The sequence below is a fragment of the Anopheles moucheti genome, chromosome 3, assembly GCF_943734755.1.
Source record: "Anopheles moucheti chromosome 3, idAnoMoucSN_F20_07, whole genome shotgun sequence".
In the NCBI taxonomy this organism is placed as follows: Eukaryota; Metazoa; Arthropoda; class Insecta; order Diptera; family Culicidae; genus Anopheles; species Anopheles moucheti.
In genome coordinates, this window is record NC_069141.1 from 45,393,873 (window position 1) to 45,415,697 (window position 21,825).

Below are 21,825 nucleotides of genomic sequence, written 5' to 3' on the forward strand. Positions count from 1 at the left end.
CTGTGGCAAAGCATAATGTTACTGTTTTATGCAAAAACACAACCTCCTGACCTTGTTGAACTTCTTCGGCAAAATTTTATCACAACTATTCTCTTATCTCTTCCGAAAAGAACAATACCATTCGCTAGGAAGATTATTGTTTAATTGATATACTTTATTTCCAAAAGAACACTCACAATTCAATCCATTCTCATTAACGTATGTGTTGTTGTCCATTTTATAGGGTCTACAATCGCTTCTACGAACGAACCATGCCTCTCGGAATGTCCTATCATGCAATACAGTTCGAAAACATTATTGTAAAATGCATAAGATACTTGATTTGTTGGTGCTGAAAATAAAATTTTGCTTCATTTCGTTTCGTTTTGCACCCATCAATTGCCATAGCCGGGATACGAATGGCGCAATCTATTCATATAGGTAAATCACCAGATAGGAGAACAAATACTATCATTACTTAAACTGCGATGCACTAATGCGTAAACCTATTACATCCTTGCCCACTTCGGCCACTTTACAGACGGCACACGTTACGCCTTTATACGCTGGTTGATACGAGGCAGAGCATAGTGAACACTTTTCCTCCGGTTTTCCGCGATAGATCGGTTTATACGTTACCGCACACAGCGTGAACGGATTGTGTTCATCGTAGTGCAATGTGTGCTCGTCTGTTTCATTCATCTCGCAAGCTTGCAATATCTTCCGTGCCTGCTGTGCCACCTCGGGCCGTGGGCCAAGCTCTAGCAATCGTCGTGCAAACGAAGCAGCCGTTTTGTAGTTCTTTAGCTTGAAGAACAGATTCAAAGCGGTACGCAGAGTAAGAATTTGATGCACGGGCTGCAAACTCACGTGTGTAAAGTAAGCGGCCAGCTCGCAGATACGCTTTTGCTCGTCGAGTGTATTTTTCGGAAGTGTTTTCCGCACTGTCTCCATCTGGAGCCCCACTACGTACTCGCGGCAAATTGTGAGCAGCTGTTGGGCTTCGGCGATTTCCTGTCGCGTTTCCACAACCAGCAACGGAATGCAGAGTATGATGTTCTGCAGCTTTTCGATTGCTTCCACAAACTTACCAGTCGTCGTTAGCTGGTAGCAAGCTTGCAGGTTTTGAACAAGATCGTTTAGCTTGAAGGCAAGCGTAGGGTGACCATTTTTAGGATTCGGCTCCTTCCAGTTTCGATTGGGGTGTGCCGGAAGCGATGTAACGTGTGGTAAACTGCTGTAGGACGTTTTCGATGCTACGTACGATTCCATAAACAGATCTTTGTACGGCGCGAAGTTTACGACTCCAACCTGATCGTTCAATAAGCGACAGGCCGAATCGTATGAACCTGCACGCACATGATCAGCAGCTAGCTGTGAGTTCATAGTCCAAAAGTGCGAAGGAAGATGCCCTTTTGGGGGTGCCGCAAAGAAACCTTTGTTTCCGGCCGCATTTGAAGCAGAAATTTTGGATATCAGCTCCTCCGGCAGCTCCAGATCATCATCACCCACATCCCATCCGGCACCTTCTCCACCCTCGCCCGGTTTGGCATCGTCATCGTCCTTTGCATCCTCATACCGGTCGGCATCATGTAAATCATCATCCACACCCCATCCATCTTCCTCTTCAGCGGCTTCGGCTACCATTTCTGTCGGCGCAAGTGCTTGGTGAACGGTGGTTGCACCACGCGACATCATAGTTCCTTCGAAAAATCCCTTCGAAACAGTCAACAGCGGCCAATTACTTTCGGCCTGCTGAATTGGTACAGGGGGTCGTAGGAATTTGGCATCTTGCAACACCACTGGCAAATCTTTACCCTCGCCAGCAAACTCTTCTGCCATCTGCGCTGCGTCTTCCTCCAGGCCGTGAGTTTTCGCGGTCAGGTAAGCAAGCGACGTTTGCTTACAGTTTTTCAGTATCGATACGCGCTCTGCAACGTCTCCAAGCAGCAATGCGCCCTGATACTGGGCCGAGACATCCTTGCGTATTTCGGCAATCTTATTCATCTTCTTCAGTTTCTCCAGATTTCCCGTGATCAAATAAAGGAAGGACAGCTTATCGAAGTTTTTCGTGCGTTGATAGCACATTTCCACCACCTGGTGATTGCCTTGCATTAGAGCGCTCTGGGCCAAACGCTCCCAGCACTGCTTGTCGTCCATGGCTTTGGCCGCTTCCAAAGCTATCTCAATGTTGCCACATTCTAGTGCGAGCCCGAAGCGGGTTTTTTCGTCCTTCACGAAGTGCAGCGCCACTTCGGGATAACCTTTTTGCTGCAAGTACGCAATTATGCTTTGTCCCACGAGTCGTGCGTTACGTACCATGTGAAGCACCTCCTCGTACTTCCGGTCGATTAGTGCCATCTTGAACTTGTACTCGGTCGTGTCGATGGTAAGCAAACGCGTACGGCACTCTCGATCAAGGCAGAACACTTGACTGTTCTTTACGCGCGTAATGTAAATCGGAAGATCGAGCGTCCGAATGATGCCATGGTCACCGTTATTGATCGCGTACTTGATGTGATTCGAGGTGGTGTAAATGAACACGCCCGATTCGTCCCACGCTCCGGACTTAATTCTCGCACTTTCATGAATGGAGCAAAGCAAATCCAAACGTCGATTGCAGATGTTCAGCGTATGTTTGGCCAGCAGCGCCACATTGTTCATGTCAGACGACCAGACGACGTACTTGCACTTGGCTATCTTTACCTGGGCTAGAGAGCGAAGCTGCTGCACATCGAACAGTGTCACATGCTCGGGTTCGCGCAACAGCAACATGCCCGTACCAGCGTAGAATATCTCATCGCAAACCGGTGTCTGGATCTTTTTAGTGACTTCATTTTTGAAATTTTTTATCACCAACTGATTCGCACGATCTAGAACGGCGAATCGATTCCGTGCCACCCAGACGGCTGTTACGCCTGACGAGCGTTTGCTGTCGGTTTCTTTGTTCTGCGATCCGCTGTCTTTTTGCGGTATGCTGTACAAATCGTATGTGCTGTTTTCCAGGTTGGAGGTTCGTGTGCACAGTAGCACGGCATTAAGCGCCGGATTGTACGACATGCTGTAGACGGGCGTTTTTCCTCCGCCTCGTATAGTCATCACAACCGAATCGGTGTTCGTGTTGAAATCGAGCTCACGAAGAAAGCGTTCCTTCACGTAGTATAAACAGTTTCCGTACACTGCGTACGCTGGACGCTCGCGTTCAAGCTTGAATACGATCGTACCCGAATCGTGACCGGCTGCAAATAAGTTTAGATTCGGATGCGCTGCCAGTATCCAGAAGCGTTCGTTCTCGCGACGGAACGTATGAATGCATTGACGCTTGGTCATGTCCCAAACACGGATGCTGCGATCTTCGCTGTTGGAAATGATCAGATCTGCTCGTGGATGGAACAGCACACAGGACACATTATAGTAATGACCACGGCACGTATCCACTTCCCAGGCCTTGTATTCGTTCATGCGCCATAACTTCACCTGCCGGTCATCCGCGCCGGACACGATCAATGGCAGCGAGGGATGGAAACTGGCCCAGTTTACACCTCGATCGTGCCCTTCCAGCACATGCTTCACAACGGCATCCGCTTGCCCGAAAAGATCCGTTGCACCCGGGTTCTTCAAATGGTCATCCAAACCGGTCGGTCCTGGAGCAACATTCTTCTTGCGCAGTCCAGAAATATCCCAGATGCGCACGGTTTGATCCAACGAAGCCGACACAATGATGTCCTCATCGCTCGGATGGAATTGAGCACACATAACGTAATGATTGTGTCCGGTCAGGACACAAATGCACGACCGTGACTGCCAATTCCAGATACGAATAGTTTGATCATCCGATGCGCTCAAGATCCACGGATACTCATGATGAAATACGGTAGTACGAACATAATCTAAATGTCCCAGCAGCGTGAAGATGCACCGGCGCTGCTTGTAGTTCCAAACCTTAATCTTAAAATCGTCCCCACCAGAGACGAACAAGGGTTGCTGATTGTGGAACGCGATGCCACGTACCGGGCCATCGTGTTCATCGAACTTTTCAATCAGTGTACTTATGCGATAGTCCCATAGCTGAATAACGCCGCTATGCAAACTGAAATTCGTGGACAGCAAATCGTTACCATTGCATCAGAATCAGAAACAATTGAAACAATCACTAATAGCCTACCTGGCCAAGATCCATGGGCGCTTTGGGTGAAACGACAAACCTTTCACACGGGCCGATTTGGTCTCAAAATTAGTCAACATGCCGGAGCTTTACCGTGCTGGCTTTAAGCTTGCCGTCAATACAACACTCACTCGGAATATTTGATGATGCACGATTTGCTAGAATCAGTGAGCCGAACTATAAATATTTCGTTCGAAATCTTACTTATGAATACCGACTGCCTATCTTTTTGTTGAAAATTTTTTCATCTTTTTTTATATGACACGTCAACCAGTCATCGATGTCAATACGTTTCCCAAGTACCCTTTCGAAAGAAATTATCAAAACAAGCATAATTCAGGTCGATAAAATTCAATGTTTTCCCACAAAATTGGTTTGGATTTATCTCAGTATTGTTTTGTATTGTATTCATCCATTTTTAATGCTTAAAATTAGGATCTAATTTTACCATGATTTACAATGATAATAACAACATGTTTGAAAATTGTTCGTACGTCTGCTACTTTCTTGCTCCATTTGTCACTTCCAATAGCGGAAGTCAACTAGACGTCAATCGTGGCTGTCTTGCGTTCTTTTTCCGGCAATCGAATTTGTGTGAAAGACACACTTAATTTTGCTGCAGATTTAAACAATGTCTAAGAGAGGTAATTTGCGATACTATTTGCGCTGAGAGTCCCCAGAGCCGCTTCGATAGTGCTGCAGTGTCCCGTAACGTTGAACCACGTACAAAGCACGGTTATTATTGTGGTAACAAACAAGTGTACAGGCGTGCTTGTGACCAAAGCAAATCGACTGAGTGTAGTGCGGTGGTTGGATACGCAGGCTTTGTACACTGTTGTGGCGGTTAGGCATCGGAAGGTGTTGCCAGCATGTTAATCATGTGTTTATCGATTACTTTCATCTACAGGACGTGGAGGATCCGCGGGAGGTAAATTCCGCATCTCGCTCGGTCTGCCGGTTGGCGCCGTCATCAACTGCGCTGATAACACGGGTGCCAAGAACCTGTATGTCATTGCTGTCCATGGTATCCGTGGTCGTTTGAACCGTCTGCCGGCCGCAGGAGTCGGTGACATGTTCGTAGCTACGGTGAAGAAGGGAAAGCCAGAGCTGCGTAAGAAGGTGAGCTTGCAACAACATTTGCATGTTATTGTTGCCTTGTGAATGAACGGTTTCGAAGAATAACGTATTCATAACGAAATTTCCCTTTTTTAGGTAATGCCGGCCGTCGTGATTCGGCAGCGCAAACCATTCCGTAGGCGGGATGGTGTCTTCCTGTACTTTGAGGACAACGCTGGAGTGATAGTGAACAATAAGGGTGAAATGAAAGGCTCCGCTATCACTGGTCCCGTTGCGAAAGAATGCGCTGACCTGTGGCCTCGTATCGCATCCAATGCCGGTTCGATAGCTTAAGGAACACCAGCACAGTGAGAAGATTTGCTAACCAACATCAGCATAATGTACCGAATGCCGGAGAGTTTGTTATGTTTCAAATGTCTTCAGTGAAACATCCAACGTTGCTCGGTGATTGAAGCATCATCAGTTCAAGAACCGCGAAAGCAAATATAAAACACATTGGAACCCATCCGACCGGTGTGTGTGTTTTGTGCGTTTATAGTGAGTTGTATTTGGAAGTGTTTTAGGCGTTTGGTTTGCTTGGTTTTTAGATTCTTTGCTAAATTTGTGTACGTCAATGGACAATTCGTGCACCGTTCAATTGTATCCATCATATTCAAAATGTTTTCTGTTCAGCTGGATACACATCTGGGAGAAAAAGGCAAGTACATGAAGGTCCTACCTGATACCTACGCTAACATCAGTATAGTATAATCTGCTGTTGGAAGATTAACCTATTGGCTAAAGAAGAAAGAAACAACGGGTACTGTTGCCCAAAAGGAAAATAATGAGAAATATAACAAACGCTCTAAATTATTCAATATCTCACTCAACGATAAAAAATGAAATTTCATTTAGAAAAAGTCGAAAATTTCACTTGAGCTCACATTACATTTAATTTCGAAGAATGGTCATTACATTTCAAATCTGGGAGATGTACTCAGAGTATCCTTGGAATAATTTATATTACCTTTGGGATTTATGAAGCAAACAGACAACAGGAGCGATTCAATCGGCTATTTAGTTTACGGTGCCCTTTCGCGGAAAGTAAGGAAAATGTTTGAGAAATCTTCATATAATACGCACTATTTTAACAATTTCGCTTCGTCTGCACCATATTTGTGTACGTCAGTGTTTTTGAATTGGATTGAAGGAGCAGCTGTCAAAAAGTCAACCAAACACAAGAGATAGTTGCCGGTCCAGGCACGAAAGTGCATAACTTACGGATAGCTCATAAAAGCAAAAATATTTATCACGTGCACCATCGGAACATACGCAAATTGTAACAAATGGATCGAAAGTCCATGTTGAAACTGCTGGTTGGAACCATCGTTAGCTTACACGTAGGATTCTACATCATTAAGCCGATGGTGATATCTCCTCGCGAAACGAGTCATCCTGATGAAAGCACTACCCCACCAAAGTATTAACTAGCTACATCACTTATTTATAACACGTCAACACGGTGCAGCTATATTCAAGAAATTAGAATGAACATTCGTTTTTATTTTTATTGAAAATACAATTCGCAGTGAAGCCATCACCCAGTGGGAGAGTTTCTGTATTCTTTTGAACCGATACACACAGGGTGGGAGTTTGAAATATCATTGCACTTCAAACTCCCACCCATCAGTTTTGGAAATGCAATGCAACATTCCGGGTCGGGCCAAAGTTGTAGCGATGCTTCGGAAACGTTGCTGAAGGTTCCATATCACACAACCCCCCTATAAGCGGATGCGATTCATTTACGTTTCCATCGCCACTACCGGAATCGGATCCGCTGGTACGTTTGGGGGTTGATCGTCGCCATCATCACGGGGTGGCTGGCCACTGGCGGATGCCTCAGCAGCCGCACCACCACGACGCACTATGTTGCTCAAGTATTTATCGTTCTCTTGTTCATCCAGCACGTGGAAGTTTTCTCCCTTGCCCACGATTGCGATCGATATATTCTTGTTGTTCAGCTCCACCTCGTTGGGCAGCGTATCTTGAAGCGCCTGCACGCCATGACGAATGAGCTCGTCCTTTGTGCAATCTGGGAACGTAGCCAGATGCTTCTCGAGATACGTACGGGCGCTCTGCGAACGGGATCCAATTGACATCGCTTTGCAGTCGAAGAAATTGGCGCTTGGACATGTTTGGTAGATGTGCGGTCCCTGGTCATCATAACCGATCACCAGTAACCCAACGCCGTACGGACGCCGGTCATACCGTTGTGTGCAGACTTGCATCTTGTTGCCAAGATTGCTAATCAAGCGTCCTACTGGATAGCACGCATCGTAGGAATATTTGTAGTTCAGACACTCCTGGCGCAGATAGCGGCTGAGGATTCGGGCATCAGCCGTGATACCGGCGAACGACAGACCTAGATGATCGTCGATGGAAATGATCTTCTTCTGGTGGGACGACAGCTCGGACGAAGCTCGTTTCAAAGCAATCAGAACGGCATAATCCTTGTTTTTCAATCCCACTGTTGCGGAACCAAGCTTTACGGCCTCCATTGCATACTCCACCTGGTGTAGACGGCCCTGTGGACTCCATACCGTCACGTCGCTATCGTATTGGTTGCGGAACTTAAAATTGAAGGTACACCGAATTGTAAGGTTAAAAGAATGAAAAATCACAAAACCTTCTGTCATAAAGCAACAAACTATGTTCTATGCATAGACCTAATATGATTTGTAGTGAACTTGTGAATTTAACACCAACTTACCATGTTTCTCTTCTGGTTTCCTCGAAATTACAATATTATTGCTTTGTCACGAATTCGGTGCTTCACAACAAATGACAACCGCTTTTCTACGCTTCACTGTAGGTGAGTTTCGGCCATGCAATATGACAATGTAAGAAAATCTGTTGACATTCATGTACAACAACCTTGACTTGATATTGATGATTCAAAATTTGATTTCATCGTTATGTTACAACTTTGTGAGGGATGGCGAAGCAAACATGTTCAGCTATATGTTAATTGCGAAAATTTTAAATCGTTTCAATTATGAACTTAATCAGATTTTGGAAAATTAAATGATGCATGAGCTAGAATAAAAGCGCTAAACGTTCGTTCGCCAAACCTACACTGATTTGAAATAGACGTTAGCCGCTTTCAGTTATGGGCGGCTCTATATCATCGAATACTGGGGTTTGATGTTCGTACTTCGGTTTAGTATATTAAAGATCAAATATCTTTTGGATCGGCAGAGACTGTCCATCCGTCCGTGCAGTAAAAAATAAATAGGCCAATCTAGTATACCGTGGACATGACATGTTGATAACCCACAAGTAAGTTAGCCGTTATTGGGACAATTGGGAAAACATCAGTACAGTCAATTCTAATAATGTAGCACGTTATGCATTTAAATGAGATGTGATTTACGTAAGATTTTGATACATTATTGTATTTTGTGACTTCTTGTAAGCAACATTTTTTTTTGCAATTGTAGTTTAAAATTCATGAAACAGAGTACAATCACGTGTTCTCCGTGTTCTAAATTAAATCAAAGTATATGATCATATGATGTTCGTAAAATCAGACTTACTTCCTTAACGTATCTCAAATTAAACGAAACCAAGCACAAACCAATATAATTGGAGTTGCACGATTCGGAGAAACAAATGTCTAAATTGAATTGTGTCATACAATAAACTAACATTAGTTATTTCATATCAATCATCAATAATTATAAGCAACACGGTTATAAGCAGCCGCCGGAAGATATAAAACAAAAAATATCATTCTTGGATTTCGTAGTACAAACACAGAAAAAAGGAATGAAGGAGGAGATTGGAATGCGAGTTTTTTTTAAACGCAGACACGAATACCAGCCCTCCCTCCTATATGTGCCGTAATGAATGTCCAATGTTCTACTTCTCTTCCCATTTGGAAGCGGAATGCTGGATTCACAAACCAGACCTGGTGAAACGACCACGTATGCCGTAATCAGTATGTCGCCAGTATTACTTTATTTTTATTGCGGCTAGTGAAAGTATCTTTCGATGCTTTCCGGACGCGACCTCCTGCCTAAATCGTGTAGCGATTACAGAGCCCGGCGCTGGCTTCATGCACGGGGAGTTGTTTTTTTTTTATTATTTTGTATGCCGGGATTCGCAGCAAACAGGTAGTGCTCCTGCTTAAGACCACGGATCGTATCGTATTTGGTATGTTGCGGTTGTGAGTAGATTAGGTTACGTCAGAAAGCAGATTAGTTTACCCACAAATTTGTACAATTTGCCATTGACACGAGGCAAGTGTGTGAAATAAGTAACAAGACATATCTTCGCAAACAACTCAAGACGCGGAATGTTGTGCATTTTCATTGCAATTGTATAACATAACTTTGGTAATTTCCAAAAATTTCCACCCAATGTATTGATAAGGTAAAAAAAAGTGCAAATATTACACACCAAACTCACTTGTTTGTGCCGTTTTCGAATGTTTCCCGGGGTTTACTCCCGGCCTATAATTGTATTGGGGTAAGGAATGCGGCAAATTGGCGATGGCATGATTTCCTCGTAGTACCGCCGCTATCACGCTACAGCGAAACATTTCATCGATATCGTTTATGCCTGTAAATATATGTTTTAGTGGTGTTTCGCGTTTGTTTCTTATTCCATTAACTGCAATGCAATCGGTTCACGCCGGGAAGGACGGCAAGCTATGCGTAGATAGCGTGTGTGATACCGAAATACTTAACCTGAGGTTAAGCAGCTTTACTCTCTATTTGCTACTTTACACGATATTTGTATATAGTTTCCGCCTTGACGAATTCAGCGATACAGATTGTATATAAGGGATATTTTTATGTTATGTTTGAATATATGACCTTTTAATAGTTGGTTGTCTAAATCAAGGGTCTCCTAACTACGACCCTAGAAAGCCTCCATCGCGTGCGGCTATTGTGACACTTTTGCTACTCTTAACATCTTACGAGATTGTTTTATTCAAAAAAAGTTTATATAATATATAATACTTAATACCGTAATATTCGAATTGAATTGGGGAAAATAATTATCTCGTGTGCATCTGTGTAAATGGTCCGCAAGTTAGTATTTAAGTAGCCCTCTAGGTAGTTTCAACCAATGCGGCCCGCGGGCTGAAAAGTTTGGAGACTCCTGGTCTAAATGTGTCATTACTATGACGAAAACAACACTTTCAGTTCAAAGTGTTGCTTAAGTACTATGTTCAGTGTCTTATTAATCATCTCTTCGGCAGTCATGATCATTTCCATTGATTAATGTTCCTTTTCATCAAAAATATGTTCAATGTTCGAAAAAAATCATGCAATTACTTATATCACAAAAAAATCAGATCAGATCGGAAAAAATATCACCACTTTAATTACTACAATATTCGCCCACTCTGCCCAAAGGTTCAATTTTGCCGTAAACTATTAGCCTATATTGCTCTTCATTCCGCTCAATTGGGGCACCTTCAAGGCCTTTTGCTAACGATATGATCGTCGATTAAAATACGGCGATTAATACGGTCTGCTGCATTGGACGTTTTGATTGCTACTGGCATTCCCGGCTGACCCGCTGCATGTTTCCTGCAGCGGTAGCCAGTTGGTGATTGCTGCGGGTACTAAATCTAGTAAATGCTGAAGTGAAGCTTAACGGCTAATTTGATCTTAAGTCACCCGGGGACTTGCCCCGGTTTGGACACGTCTGCCAACCAGGTGATACCGAAAACGGTTGCCCTCATCAATTGGACGGGTGGTTCGGTGCGGTAGGGAATCTTAGTTTCACACGGATTGGCGCAGTGTACAGTTGAATGGCTGAAGCGTATTAGATAATCCTGCTTTTAATTCGTTTCTGTAACGTGTACCACCGGCTTGGACGAGCGAAGACTCGCAGTGCCCATCATTCACATTGATGACTAATATGGACTTCATCAAGCCGCGCTCTTGATTGAGTTAATAAAGCTCGATGCGCACAAACAGCTAATACCAAAGAAACATTAACTCCAATTACTGTAAACGAAAATAGGTCAAATCATAATGCTGAATTGTGGAAAAACATAGTTAGTAGTAGTATGTTACAAGAAAAACTAACAAGCAACGCAATTGTTTATAAACTGGATACCATCTACTACTGTCACAACACATAATTAGAGCAAAATTACATATTTACTGCACTGATTACCAAAAAAAAACTCGATAGACTGAGATGTTCCCCATTAATAGGTCAAAGAACATTGGTGTGCATTTTGACGAACTTTCAGATGTAACTGGTTTTGACATTGAGTTCATGGACGTTTTCTAGCTGTGTAGTGCTTCTCGAATGTAGTTTAATACAATTTATAATATTTAGATCACATTAAGAAACCTCGAAGAATTTTCCATTTTTTACTTCTTGTCTGGAATACTTCTCCTCTCCTTGATACTACAACATCAGCAAAACTTTGCCCTACCACCATTTTTAGTTTTCCTAGGCAATATTCACTAGCAGCTGGTAAATTAGACCTGCGTGTGGTGGAACGAATTTGGATTGGACTTGTTGCCGATCCTGTCGGTGTGAAGATTGACACCATTACCACTAAACCATCGAATCGCCCTGAAACACTAGGATGATAGTAGCTTATGTAACAGGCATTGTTTATACTCTTAATTTTGTAATTTGAACCTAAATCGCCATACACACGATTCGTTCGTTGCCTTGGTGATTGATTGAGTAATCTCCAAACAGCCTAGAGCACTACACACTCACACGTTCTCCCATTCTCCACACACAAACACAGGCACGCCTCACCGAGCCAACCCCATATCACTTTCATTCCCTCCCCGGGGCGTCATCTCCACAAATTGGCAATGTTTTCCAGTGTGAGGCCGTACGCCGCACGTGTGGCCAACGCTTTACGTTCCTGTGATTGTCCGTGGTCAGTGTTGGGTAAGATGATCGTAGGGAGTGGGAAATCGGTCATGATATGAAAAGCGCCTGGGCAAAGCGCAGACTGGAGACGGTTCCATGGAAGGTTCCGGTAGTGAATTATGCTGTCTTCATGCTCCGACTGATCTGTGCTACATTACTTCTGGGTTGTGCTGGCAGTGTTTGTATACCGATTGTAACATAGACACACTTTTTCGGTCCAACGCCGTGGCCAAGTGCCGGCTGTGGTTACGACGTGTGTAGCGCCAAACGCCCAGCGTATTGTAGACGGAGACCCGTAGACTAGTTGATGAATTGCCATCGGGCGCCGCATCATGTGCATATGCGGTGGCACCGCCAACGGAGGAAGCCAGGGAATGGTGCATGATATGGTAATTTTATCGCTTCCCTTAAGTTGCCGCTACCTTCGGAAGCCATTATCGCACATAGAGACAAACCTATTTCTTTTTTGTCACACCTGCGAATCCAACTAAGAGCAGGCGAGTGTGTTACTACCACTGGCCGTGCATGGGAGAGAATAAATTGCATTTGAATTATGCGTGCAGGGGCAGACATTTATCAAGCCACGGTGGCGCAGAATAAACGGACGGACGCCTTATTTCCAAAATGTGTTGCTATTCAAATTATATCAAAAGCATTAAATGCAAAATCACACACATGCATTTTCGGGCAATATGGCAACATTTGTATTCCTAGCGCAAAGGATTGTGATCATGCGTATAGACGAGGGGCTCCACTTTATAGCGTTCGAAAGATTAGGTGATGCGCCCTCCTGATACATTGCTACTGCATAATTATTCACGTTGTCATGCAAATAATGTTTCGAAACGATCACTGGTACACGAATTTATGTTAAAGCTTTTGAATCACTTAAGCTACTAATAGATTGAACACAGTGTACTACTCTTATTGCTCGATCACATAAGCACCATTAAGTAGACGACTCCACGCAAACCCATTTGCATACCTCACACATGCTAAGCCCCTTGACACGGGGTTAACTTTTCTTTAGCTTAAATTATACGTTAGGCCATTCAGATTCATTGGATAATTTAAAGCTCAAATTAACTCAACGATCAACTAATTTGAAAATAATCAATGTACGAATTAATCTTCTTTTGAATGCTTTAACCGAATGTTGAATAATAATTGGTAAAGTTTTTGTCTGTCACGAGATCGAGGGAATGGTTTGGACTTGACCCTTCAGTATAACACATTTTTGGCTTACGATAGTAAAACGTGGTTAAGCGCACTAACCTCAATTGGTGCATTGTTGTAATTGTACCCGGTTGATACAATAAGCTAAACTTCTAATTTACGGAAATAAAACAGCAATTTATTTTAATGGTATCCAAAATAAAATATGTATGGTATTAAATATTTATTATTTACTATATTTATGATGGCTCTTCGCGGTATCATCTCGCCCAAACATCTTGACGGCAGAACTGCAGAAGGTAGATCAATTTAAACCGTCGCGTTATTTTACCTTGAACACCAACACTGTAGCATTGAGCTAATGGACCCAACGAACGATAGCAAAATCCGAAAGTAGCGATAGCACGGTGGCAAATGCATTTTATAATCTTCTTTCGCGTTGTAGTGTCAAGGTGAAAGAGACGAAACAGACTGGTTTTGCTCGTCATCGATGATATCGATGAAATGTGCAGCATTTTACCTTCCCTTTTTCTGGGTTCATTCAAATTCGAAGACATTCCGTGTGTTGAATTTTGGTTTGTTGCTCGTCTAGCGAAAGATGCAGAGTGATTGAATATTCTAATGTTACAAGTAGCACAAATTGGAAAACTGGCACCTCCTTCGAATTAGTAATTTGTAATAGATTTGTTAATTGCATTTTAAAGTGTTATGTTTGGCACTAAAAGTTCAACATCTTTTAGCTTCACTGTTCAACACAAACGAAATCGCAAGTGAGTTGATGCGAGCTTTAAGTGAATTTTAGCATCATTGAGCTTAGCTACGTACAGTTTTTATTGAAGAACTGTGTTATGTTGTATCAAATAACATTGGGTGCATCCGAAGCAAATTCAAAAATTCCTTAAAGTTAATTAAACTTAAAAAATCCATTATGCAACTAAAAGTGTGTAAAGCCACAATGATAGATGAAAACTATAGAATTCTATTCATCTATTTTCTTCTTATTCTTCTTCTTTTTGATCTGCTCAAGAGATTGGACATGTTGTGGTGACATGATCAGGACTGCAATTAGCTTCCAGGAATCTAGGTTCAGGGCTGCTTTTCTCCATCGACGGCTGCATCCGATCTCCGACAGTTTCGACACCTGATTCCAACCAACGAGCTCGATTGATCTATTTTACTCTTCTCCTAAGTTTCATTAGACTTCTTATTCTTTATAGGCACAACAACTTCGACAAATCTGCCATGTCTGGCTCTCTTTGTCTTTATTAACTCGTAGCAGCAAAATCCGTCCTGAGGATCCAGAGGATTAGTGTGGAAGGAATTCTGGACCGGTCCTGATGTGATACCAATACACCACCACGATTTATTATACACATACTACAAAATATCTATTGAGTTCTGAAACGCTTGATCTACTAATGGTTATCGAAATATATTTGTGAAAAGCATTATAGTCAACGTCGCTTCCCAAACTGATCTACTTTCACGATCAACATGAAGAATTCCTTTCACGGGCCAGAAATTTGTTGTGAGTGGGTTTTCTGTATGCCTGCACCACCTTTTGTAAACTATTCCCTCTGCCAAAATGCGACACCGAATACCAAGTCACACACATAGTGAATACCGATGATAATGATGCTTTATTGTACTATTCACATTAGTAACAGTTCCATTACACGCACACAAACGGTACTAAATGTTGGTGTGTGGATAAACACAAAAAAAACACCGGCCTAAACATCATCTAACCGAAATGGCAAAGGCGTTTTTGAACATTTGTCTGTAAATAGGTCACTAGTAGTACAGTTTGGCCGTACTACTGCAGCCGTAAGCAAACGTAAACAAACAACCGTTTTCTTCCTGCTGGAAACCGTCCCATCAAAGTTCATTGCAGTTGTTATGCAACCATGCGCTGCGGTGAAGCTTATACGAGAAGATCACTTGATCAATACGCCGGCCAAAATGGATTCAACCGTTTGTACGTGCATAGAGAGGAAGCACTAGTAACCCTGATGCTAGTCTTTCGCTAGCCACAGTTACACAAAGTGAATGTAAGCCTCTGGTGCGTATTGTGAACAGTGAATATTCGAAAGACTTGCGACTTCTTCATCCGTTTGCGTTCGCTGTGTTTCCTACGCAATCAAACGACATCGACTGGTGAGCGCGCGCGCGAAAGGACTGTTACGATGTTTCAACGCTGTTGGTCCCGGTGCAGAATACTCGTTAGAGGGCTGGTGGATTTTTATACCTGTACGCTTATAATCACCGTAACTTGTCGGAGAAATCCAATGATCATGCAACTGATCGAAAGCTTTTTTACAGTACTGTACACACATATTTGACACTGTATTCTGAACCTTTTCAATTTCACACGGAAATCTCTCCACTACACGTTCAGTAGGCCATGGTGTTCTATTGCGTATCTCTTTCACGTCTTCCCCTATACCTGGTTCAATAATTTGAAGGAACGCATATGCGTATTTGCAATCGGCGATGTATTTGCCCACAACGTACATGTATTCAAGCCAATTTAATTGGAAAAATGTTTTCACTTGATGCTAACCGTTTTCACTATCTTTCACTACCACCGTTCTTCACAGCACACACGTTTTAGCCGGCCAACCTGATAGGAAAGTGAACCGACGCCGCGTCTTGGCGCGCTGATTGCGTAAGGTGAAAAATTTGCTTAATTTTTCTGCTGTCGAGTTGCAATTTGTGCGAGGACAGAAGCTTAGCTAATGTTCAGTAAAAGGAACATCTTCCACCGTATGCTGGTCACATAAAACCTGTACAGTGACGAGGTATCGTAATGGTTGGTTCTTTTTTATCACAGGTCCCGTTTTAATGCCTTCGCAACTGTTAAATCTTGTTGCGTTTTATGGTCAACGAACTTGATTCGATGAAGAAATCTTCAAATAGAGTATGTTAAAAACGCTCAGCAAAAATATAGATTACGCAACTTACATTTTCCTCGGCGCTTCGCTGAAACTCCATGTTAGCTAGGGAAAAAATTTAAACGATGGAGAGATACCCTGAATACAAAATTCGATTAAAGAGGAAACCGATGAAATATAAAAAATATGAATGAAATTAAGTTTACATTGTTGAGATATTGTACAAAAAAAGTTATCTAAGATTAGTTGTAATGTACAAAAGCCATAGACATGTTCAAATTGGGGGGTTATCGTTTCATTAGACAAACAATGCCACATAGATTGAGGTGCATAAAACAAAGAAAATTTACAAATGGATTGAGAGCAGTGGATCAGTAGTAGATCGTAAAATCTATAGGCCGTAATGAATTATAATCCAGCGACTATTGCAACCTTTCTATCGTAAATACCAACCCGCAGGACACCTATCACGTTTAGGACGGTGTAAAGTGATTCCATTAACATAGGCTTTATAGTGCGCCACTCATTGTGCTGTCTTGTTTGATGCTTTATTGGGGTAGTCCACAAAACAAACCTCACACGACGTCTCACAAGACGAATATCAAATTGTGGTGGCCAGGGCAACAAACATAAATTCCACATTCAGTTTGTGACGAATTAACTGTGGGTCCGAGTCGGAATCTATAACAGTTCACTCCGTCACCGATATGCCACATTGGTAGCAGCTACCGTTTTGCAGGAAGGAGCGATGAAGCTGTTGAAGCGCTGTGGTCAAAACCGAAACGAAGCGATGAGATGCTTATGGCGAGGAAGCCGATGTTAGTGTCAATATTCAATGCACACACTTATGTTCACACAACTAGCTTGTTGCTGGCTGTCCGCTGGCGCTGAATAGCTTTTATTTGCGCATCCATCACCATAAACATGCTTATTCAACACAAACAACCAATTAGTTTGTATACATTAGGCTTTTTCGAAAATTATCGGTTGGGAACCGGTTGGAATAGATACGGAAAGGCTGTAAATGGGTGATTTAAGAGGAATAAAGAGGAAGCGACAAATCTATCCACGATGGTGATGACTTTATAGGATTGTGCAGCGATGTGGGGGAATTATTAATATATCAAACCAGATTACTTATTTCTCGTAATCACACTCTGTAGGCATTTCAATTGACACGGATGTAACAAATATAAAGTAAGATGTATTCAACGTACATTCATCAAATAAAGAGACACTAACAGGAACTGACACAGGTATAACAAATATGAAGTAAAATGTACTCAATGTACATTCATCAAGAAGAAAGACACTTTGGACTAAGAATTTGCATTCAGTTTGAATTATTAGGATTAACGGTTATGAAATCTACCGAATGGAAATAATGGAAATATTTAGAACTAGGAGTCATAATCACAAAGACGATTCTCTTGGCTTAAGATCATCGTAAAGCTCACCTATACTATTTACAGATAATATTCAATTATAACTCATTATTCATCAATAGCCTTTCGGATTTTATTTTTAAAACATTCAATGCATTCAATTGTCTAGCATCAAACCTGATAACATCACTTGACTGAAATTTATCCAGAGGTTACCTTCACCCATCACTCACACCACACCACAGTTTGTACACAATCGATGTGAGGTTTTTCGACATATCACTATTTTGGCTGATATTACGTACAGGGGTGTTACAGTTAACCATTACCTACACACACATTAATCTGATGACGGTGGATCGTTAAAAAGGTGTGCTCAGTTTTACAGGGAGGCTGGGCCTTTTCCCAAACCTCAAACTGATGCGAACTTATGTTAAGAAATTACGAAAAAGCGATTAATCATACGATGTTTCTGTTTGGTTAGGCTGCTACTCTTGCGTTCGTTACCGTCCGCTTTCATATTTTTTTTCCCCGCACCAAAAGTCTTATTACGCTAGCCGGCTGAACAATTGCTCTGGCATATTTACACCCATCGCTTAATGACTTTCGAGCACGTAAATGGAACGCAGATCATCATCTTATATTTGGAGTTTCATTTGGTGACTGCAAAGCTTCCCAAACTCCCAACAATTATCTAGTTCACCGTTTGGTATGCTTCTAGCGTTGTGTTGTGAATACTACCGTTTTCTTTTTTCCCCGTTGCCCTATGTAGATCGTGACCGACAAACTTGATATTTTGACACAGTGCAGAAGTCAACATATGATTTGTTTACTTTCGCTCACCAATTCACCCCTGCCCGTCGAAATGCATTGTACAGCCCTGAAGCACCCGAAGAAGGTGTAAGATCGACACTTCACAGGCATGTTTGCAAATGAAGAACTTAAAGATGCCGTGGCCGCGTCCCCACGCATCAGGTCATTCCCGAGAAGAAGGGATCTTGAGCTGTGGCTGTGTTAGAGATCGCCCATTTACTGTTGCAAGTTACACAATCGTGCAAGATACGATGGAAAAAAAACACACGATATCTTGGCAAACATGGTGATTTTACTGTTGTCGCGGGACCATACATACTGCGCCCTGGTGCACTCGTGACTTGCAAGCTTCGCTGCTATCATTGAACGGCCATGATGCAATCCGGCCGTCGACTAGTGCGATCCAGTGAAAAGTGCATCACATTTTGTATATTTTTCATGTCCTTACTTTCCCTTCCCAAATGCCTTTTTTTTGTATCGGGCTACGTTCGGAATCAAAAAGTAGTTGAAATTTGTTAGCCGATGGGAGACGAACCACCATCATGGTTGGGTGTGAGCACGCGGCGCTGTGATATTTCATTGTGAGAGTCTGTCTGACCTTTGGAGGATGTCACGAACGTTACTATCATATTATCGAAACATAAATTACGACTCATAAATCGCTAAATGAAACATATGGTTCCTCCAATAATATAATAACAGATCGGCAATAAGAGGTATGCCGTACATAAAATTCATAACTTTGAGAACATTCCACCAAATGTAATTCACTCCATATAAAAAAGTCCGTTTCACTACTATGCTCAATGAGCATAAACTTGTTTTGGTGTCGAAAAGATTACATTTTAACCTCCTTACACGACTGTTTGTAATCACACCTTTAATGCTAACTTCGTGGATTGCATTACTGACGCGCCGTCATAAACTGGCTTGGCCCCTATTGCCGCTAGTTACATTCATGATCATGTTTTCTCTAGCTCGATAGTTGTTTCTGTTTTCGTAGCTGCGCAGGCGTTGAATCTTCAATTCGAACTTGAAGTAACCATTGGCCCAGTCTTGCGCATCGTACGCTATCTGCATTATTTATAGATAATGGGCAATATAATAAAATATGCAGAATACGCACTGCTCGGATTGGCATGAATATTCTTTTGCAATCCGTTCGCGACATTATTGGCAAATGAAGCTATTGACCTGAGGCCGGCACCGATGACATCCTTTATCTTTATGTTTTGATGTTTTGAGAACTTGAGATGTATGTGTACAAGACAAATAGTTTGAAAAATTGAACCTCGGTTGAAAAAATTAATGAACGTCTATAACAATTATAGCATAAGTTCCAAACGGGTTGAGAATCTGATCACGAAAGCGGAACATTGTTCAGAAGGTATAGGACATAAACCAATCGTTTACAATATGAAGTAGACGTTTAAATGTCTAGTCATACTAAAACGTTACACAAAATTTTGGACATCATTTTGAATGGAACGGAGTAATGGACATAGTCAAACACACATTATGCCTTTCCTTTTATCATCAATTCACTTTAGGTAAGGTCTCATCAATCACCCAGCAGGTGGTACTCCATATGTGTGTAAATCATCTTTATTCCATTACAAATTGAACATCTAGTTTTGTTTCGATATAATCTCTTACGGACGTTTAACCAACGGTTATACATTTGTTATCAAAAGCTTATGCAACCGGAGAGTAGTAAACGTAGTAGAACAATATACAAACAAACGCCCATACGCATACCCAACTCATAACACACACTGAACAATTTTTTCTGCCAAAGAACGATGTTTTGTGCGCATTTACGTTACGCATAAGGCGCCAACCGCCAACGTACGCGTTTGGGTGATCGGAAGGTTCATGTTCAACACTTTGCCAGTTTTGGGCCGCGTGTAGCGAACGACGCAATGCGGGTGCAAAGTCAGTGAAGCATGTGCGAACATGACACGATCGATCGATCAGGCCGTACTTGCCCGGCAAAGTACTATTTCGTAGCGACGACTGCCCCAATAGTTGTAGCAGCTATACGTACACGGTGGGGATGTTTTTTGTTTTGTTTTTTGGGGGTAATTTCTCCGGAATGCCGCACGCAACGGGGCTGTACCTTTGGCATAACATCACCGACTGGATCATGGATTACCTTTCCTACCTTTCCATGCATTACCTTTCCTTCTTCCTACTTTTATTCGTGAGAGTCACATATTGGGTAAAGGTTCACACTCACGCACTGTTTGCCTCGGTTCATTCTTTTACCGATGTGTCATTTAAATTAAATAGCATCTCTTTATGCTCAAACAATCCCACCTCGTCGTTTCCTTCCAATGAGCGAACGAACGAGGCGTGACAAACGTAATAATAAAATCACAGGCACACAACCAGCCACCGGGTTCGATGTTGGCCTTTCTTCGGTGAAAGAAACACAACCATTGGACGGCCACGTGAAGGGTGTATCGACGGGCATGGCGATGATGATGGAGCACGCGATAATGCGTAACAAAGGTTAATAGCAACGCCACCGAGGCTAATTAAAGTGACGTGATTTGATTATTTTATTTTCGCTTTGCAAATAAAGCCTTAAACCACCTTGAAACCTTTCGTGCCGGGAATGGAAAGAAAAACGAACAGTTGGGGTTTTGCTAAGGATGATGTATGCAACGATTGATGTTCAATAGTTCTCCCGAAAAATTCAACCAAGCAGGACTAATTTGAAGGAGATATTTTCTGTCGTAGTATATATACTTTTTACCTTTATTTTGTTATGCCAAAACGATGTGACAATATACAACGCGATCTTTGTTTTCCATCCACGATGCAATAAATAATAACATAATAATATATCAAATCAAAACTAATGAATACCCGGAACAGCGGAAGATACATCCTCTCTTGAGAGATCCCCCAAAAACCAAAACATACAATTTAAAAACCATCTTTCCTGCAACAACAAGTCTTCGTGAAGCAGCCGTGCTGAAAATGCTCGAAACCAGATGAAAGTAAAAGTCTTTGGCAGATGGGCGCAAGAGGCGTTACTTGATGGAAATCATTCGTCCATGCGACCGGTACAGCACGCAGGTGTCCGCGCAAGCGGGGTAGGAATAGAATTTCGCCAAACCATGACTATTCACTCCATTACCGAATCGTACCGTCTGTTGTCACTTATCCAACGGGTTCCATCCATTGCTGACATTTTGATTTCCTGGTTACCTTTGCAGCCGATAAAGTGCTAAGGCTCGCCACCGGTTGGCCCGTGGGTAACAGGTTCCCTATCTATCCTTCGCACGGAATGAACTTTTTCCACCGCGCGGTAATCCGTTCAATTCCACGGGCTTCTGGATGGGAGAGTGGGGTTGGGCGCTAGGTAGGTGAGAGCACAAACCATTTTCGACTTGGTGGTTATTTTCAGCGCGCAAGTAGCGAC

At 42.4% G+C, this 21,825-nt stretch overlaps 3 protein-coding genes across 3 annotated transcripts; 1 reads left to right on the forward strand and 2 right to left on the reverse strand.

Moving 5' to 3' along the window:
- Window positions 1-145: 145 nt before the first annotated feature.
- LOC128300859 (coatomer subunit alpha) lies at window positions 146-4,281 on the reverse strand. Its single transcript, XM_053037083.1, has 2 exons — window positions 4,145-4,281; window positions 146-4,069 (listed from the first exon to the last, which is right to left on the reverse strand). Exons 1-2 carry the CDS (start codon window positions 4,222-4,224, stop codon window positions 454-456), a joined length of 3,696 nt encoding a protein of 1,231 aa, XP_052893043.1. The 5' UTR covers window positions 4,225-4,281; the 3' UTR covers window positions 146-453.
- Window positions 4,282-4,666: 385 nt separating this feature from the next.
- On the forward strand, window positions 4,667-5,726 carry LOC128301795 (60S ribosomal protein L23). Its single transcript, XM_053038425.1, has 3 exons — window positions 4,667-4,788; window positions 5,052-5,263; window positions 5,357-5,726. The coding sequence occupies exons 1-3, from the start codon at window positions 4,776-4,778 to the stop codon at window positions 5,552-5,554; spliced, it is 423 nt and encodes a 140-aa protein (XP_052894385.1). The 5' UTR covers window positions 4,667-4,775; the 3' UTR covers window positions 5,555-5,726.
- A 1,015-nt stretch (window positions 5,727-6,741) lies between these two features.
- LOC128301671 (proteasome subunit alpha type-1-like) lies at window positions 6,742-8,043 on the reverse strand. The gene is made up of 2 exons (XM_053038258.1): window positions 7,971-8,043; window positions 6,742-7,830 (listed from the first exon to the last, which is right to left on the reverse strand). The coding sequence occupies exons 1-2, from the start codon at window positions 7,971-7,973 to the stop codon at window positions 7,003-7,005; spliced, it is 831 nt and encodes a 276-aa protein (XP_052894218.1). The 5' UTR covers window positions 7,974-8,043; the 3' UTR covers window positions 6,742-7,002.
- Between the last annotated feature and the right edge of the window lie 13,782 nt (window positions 8,044-21,825).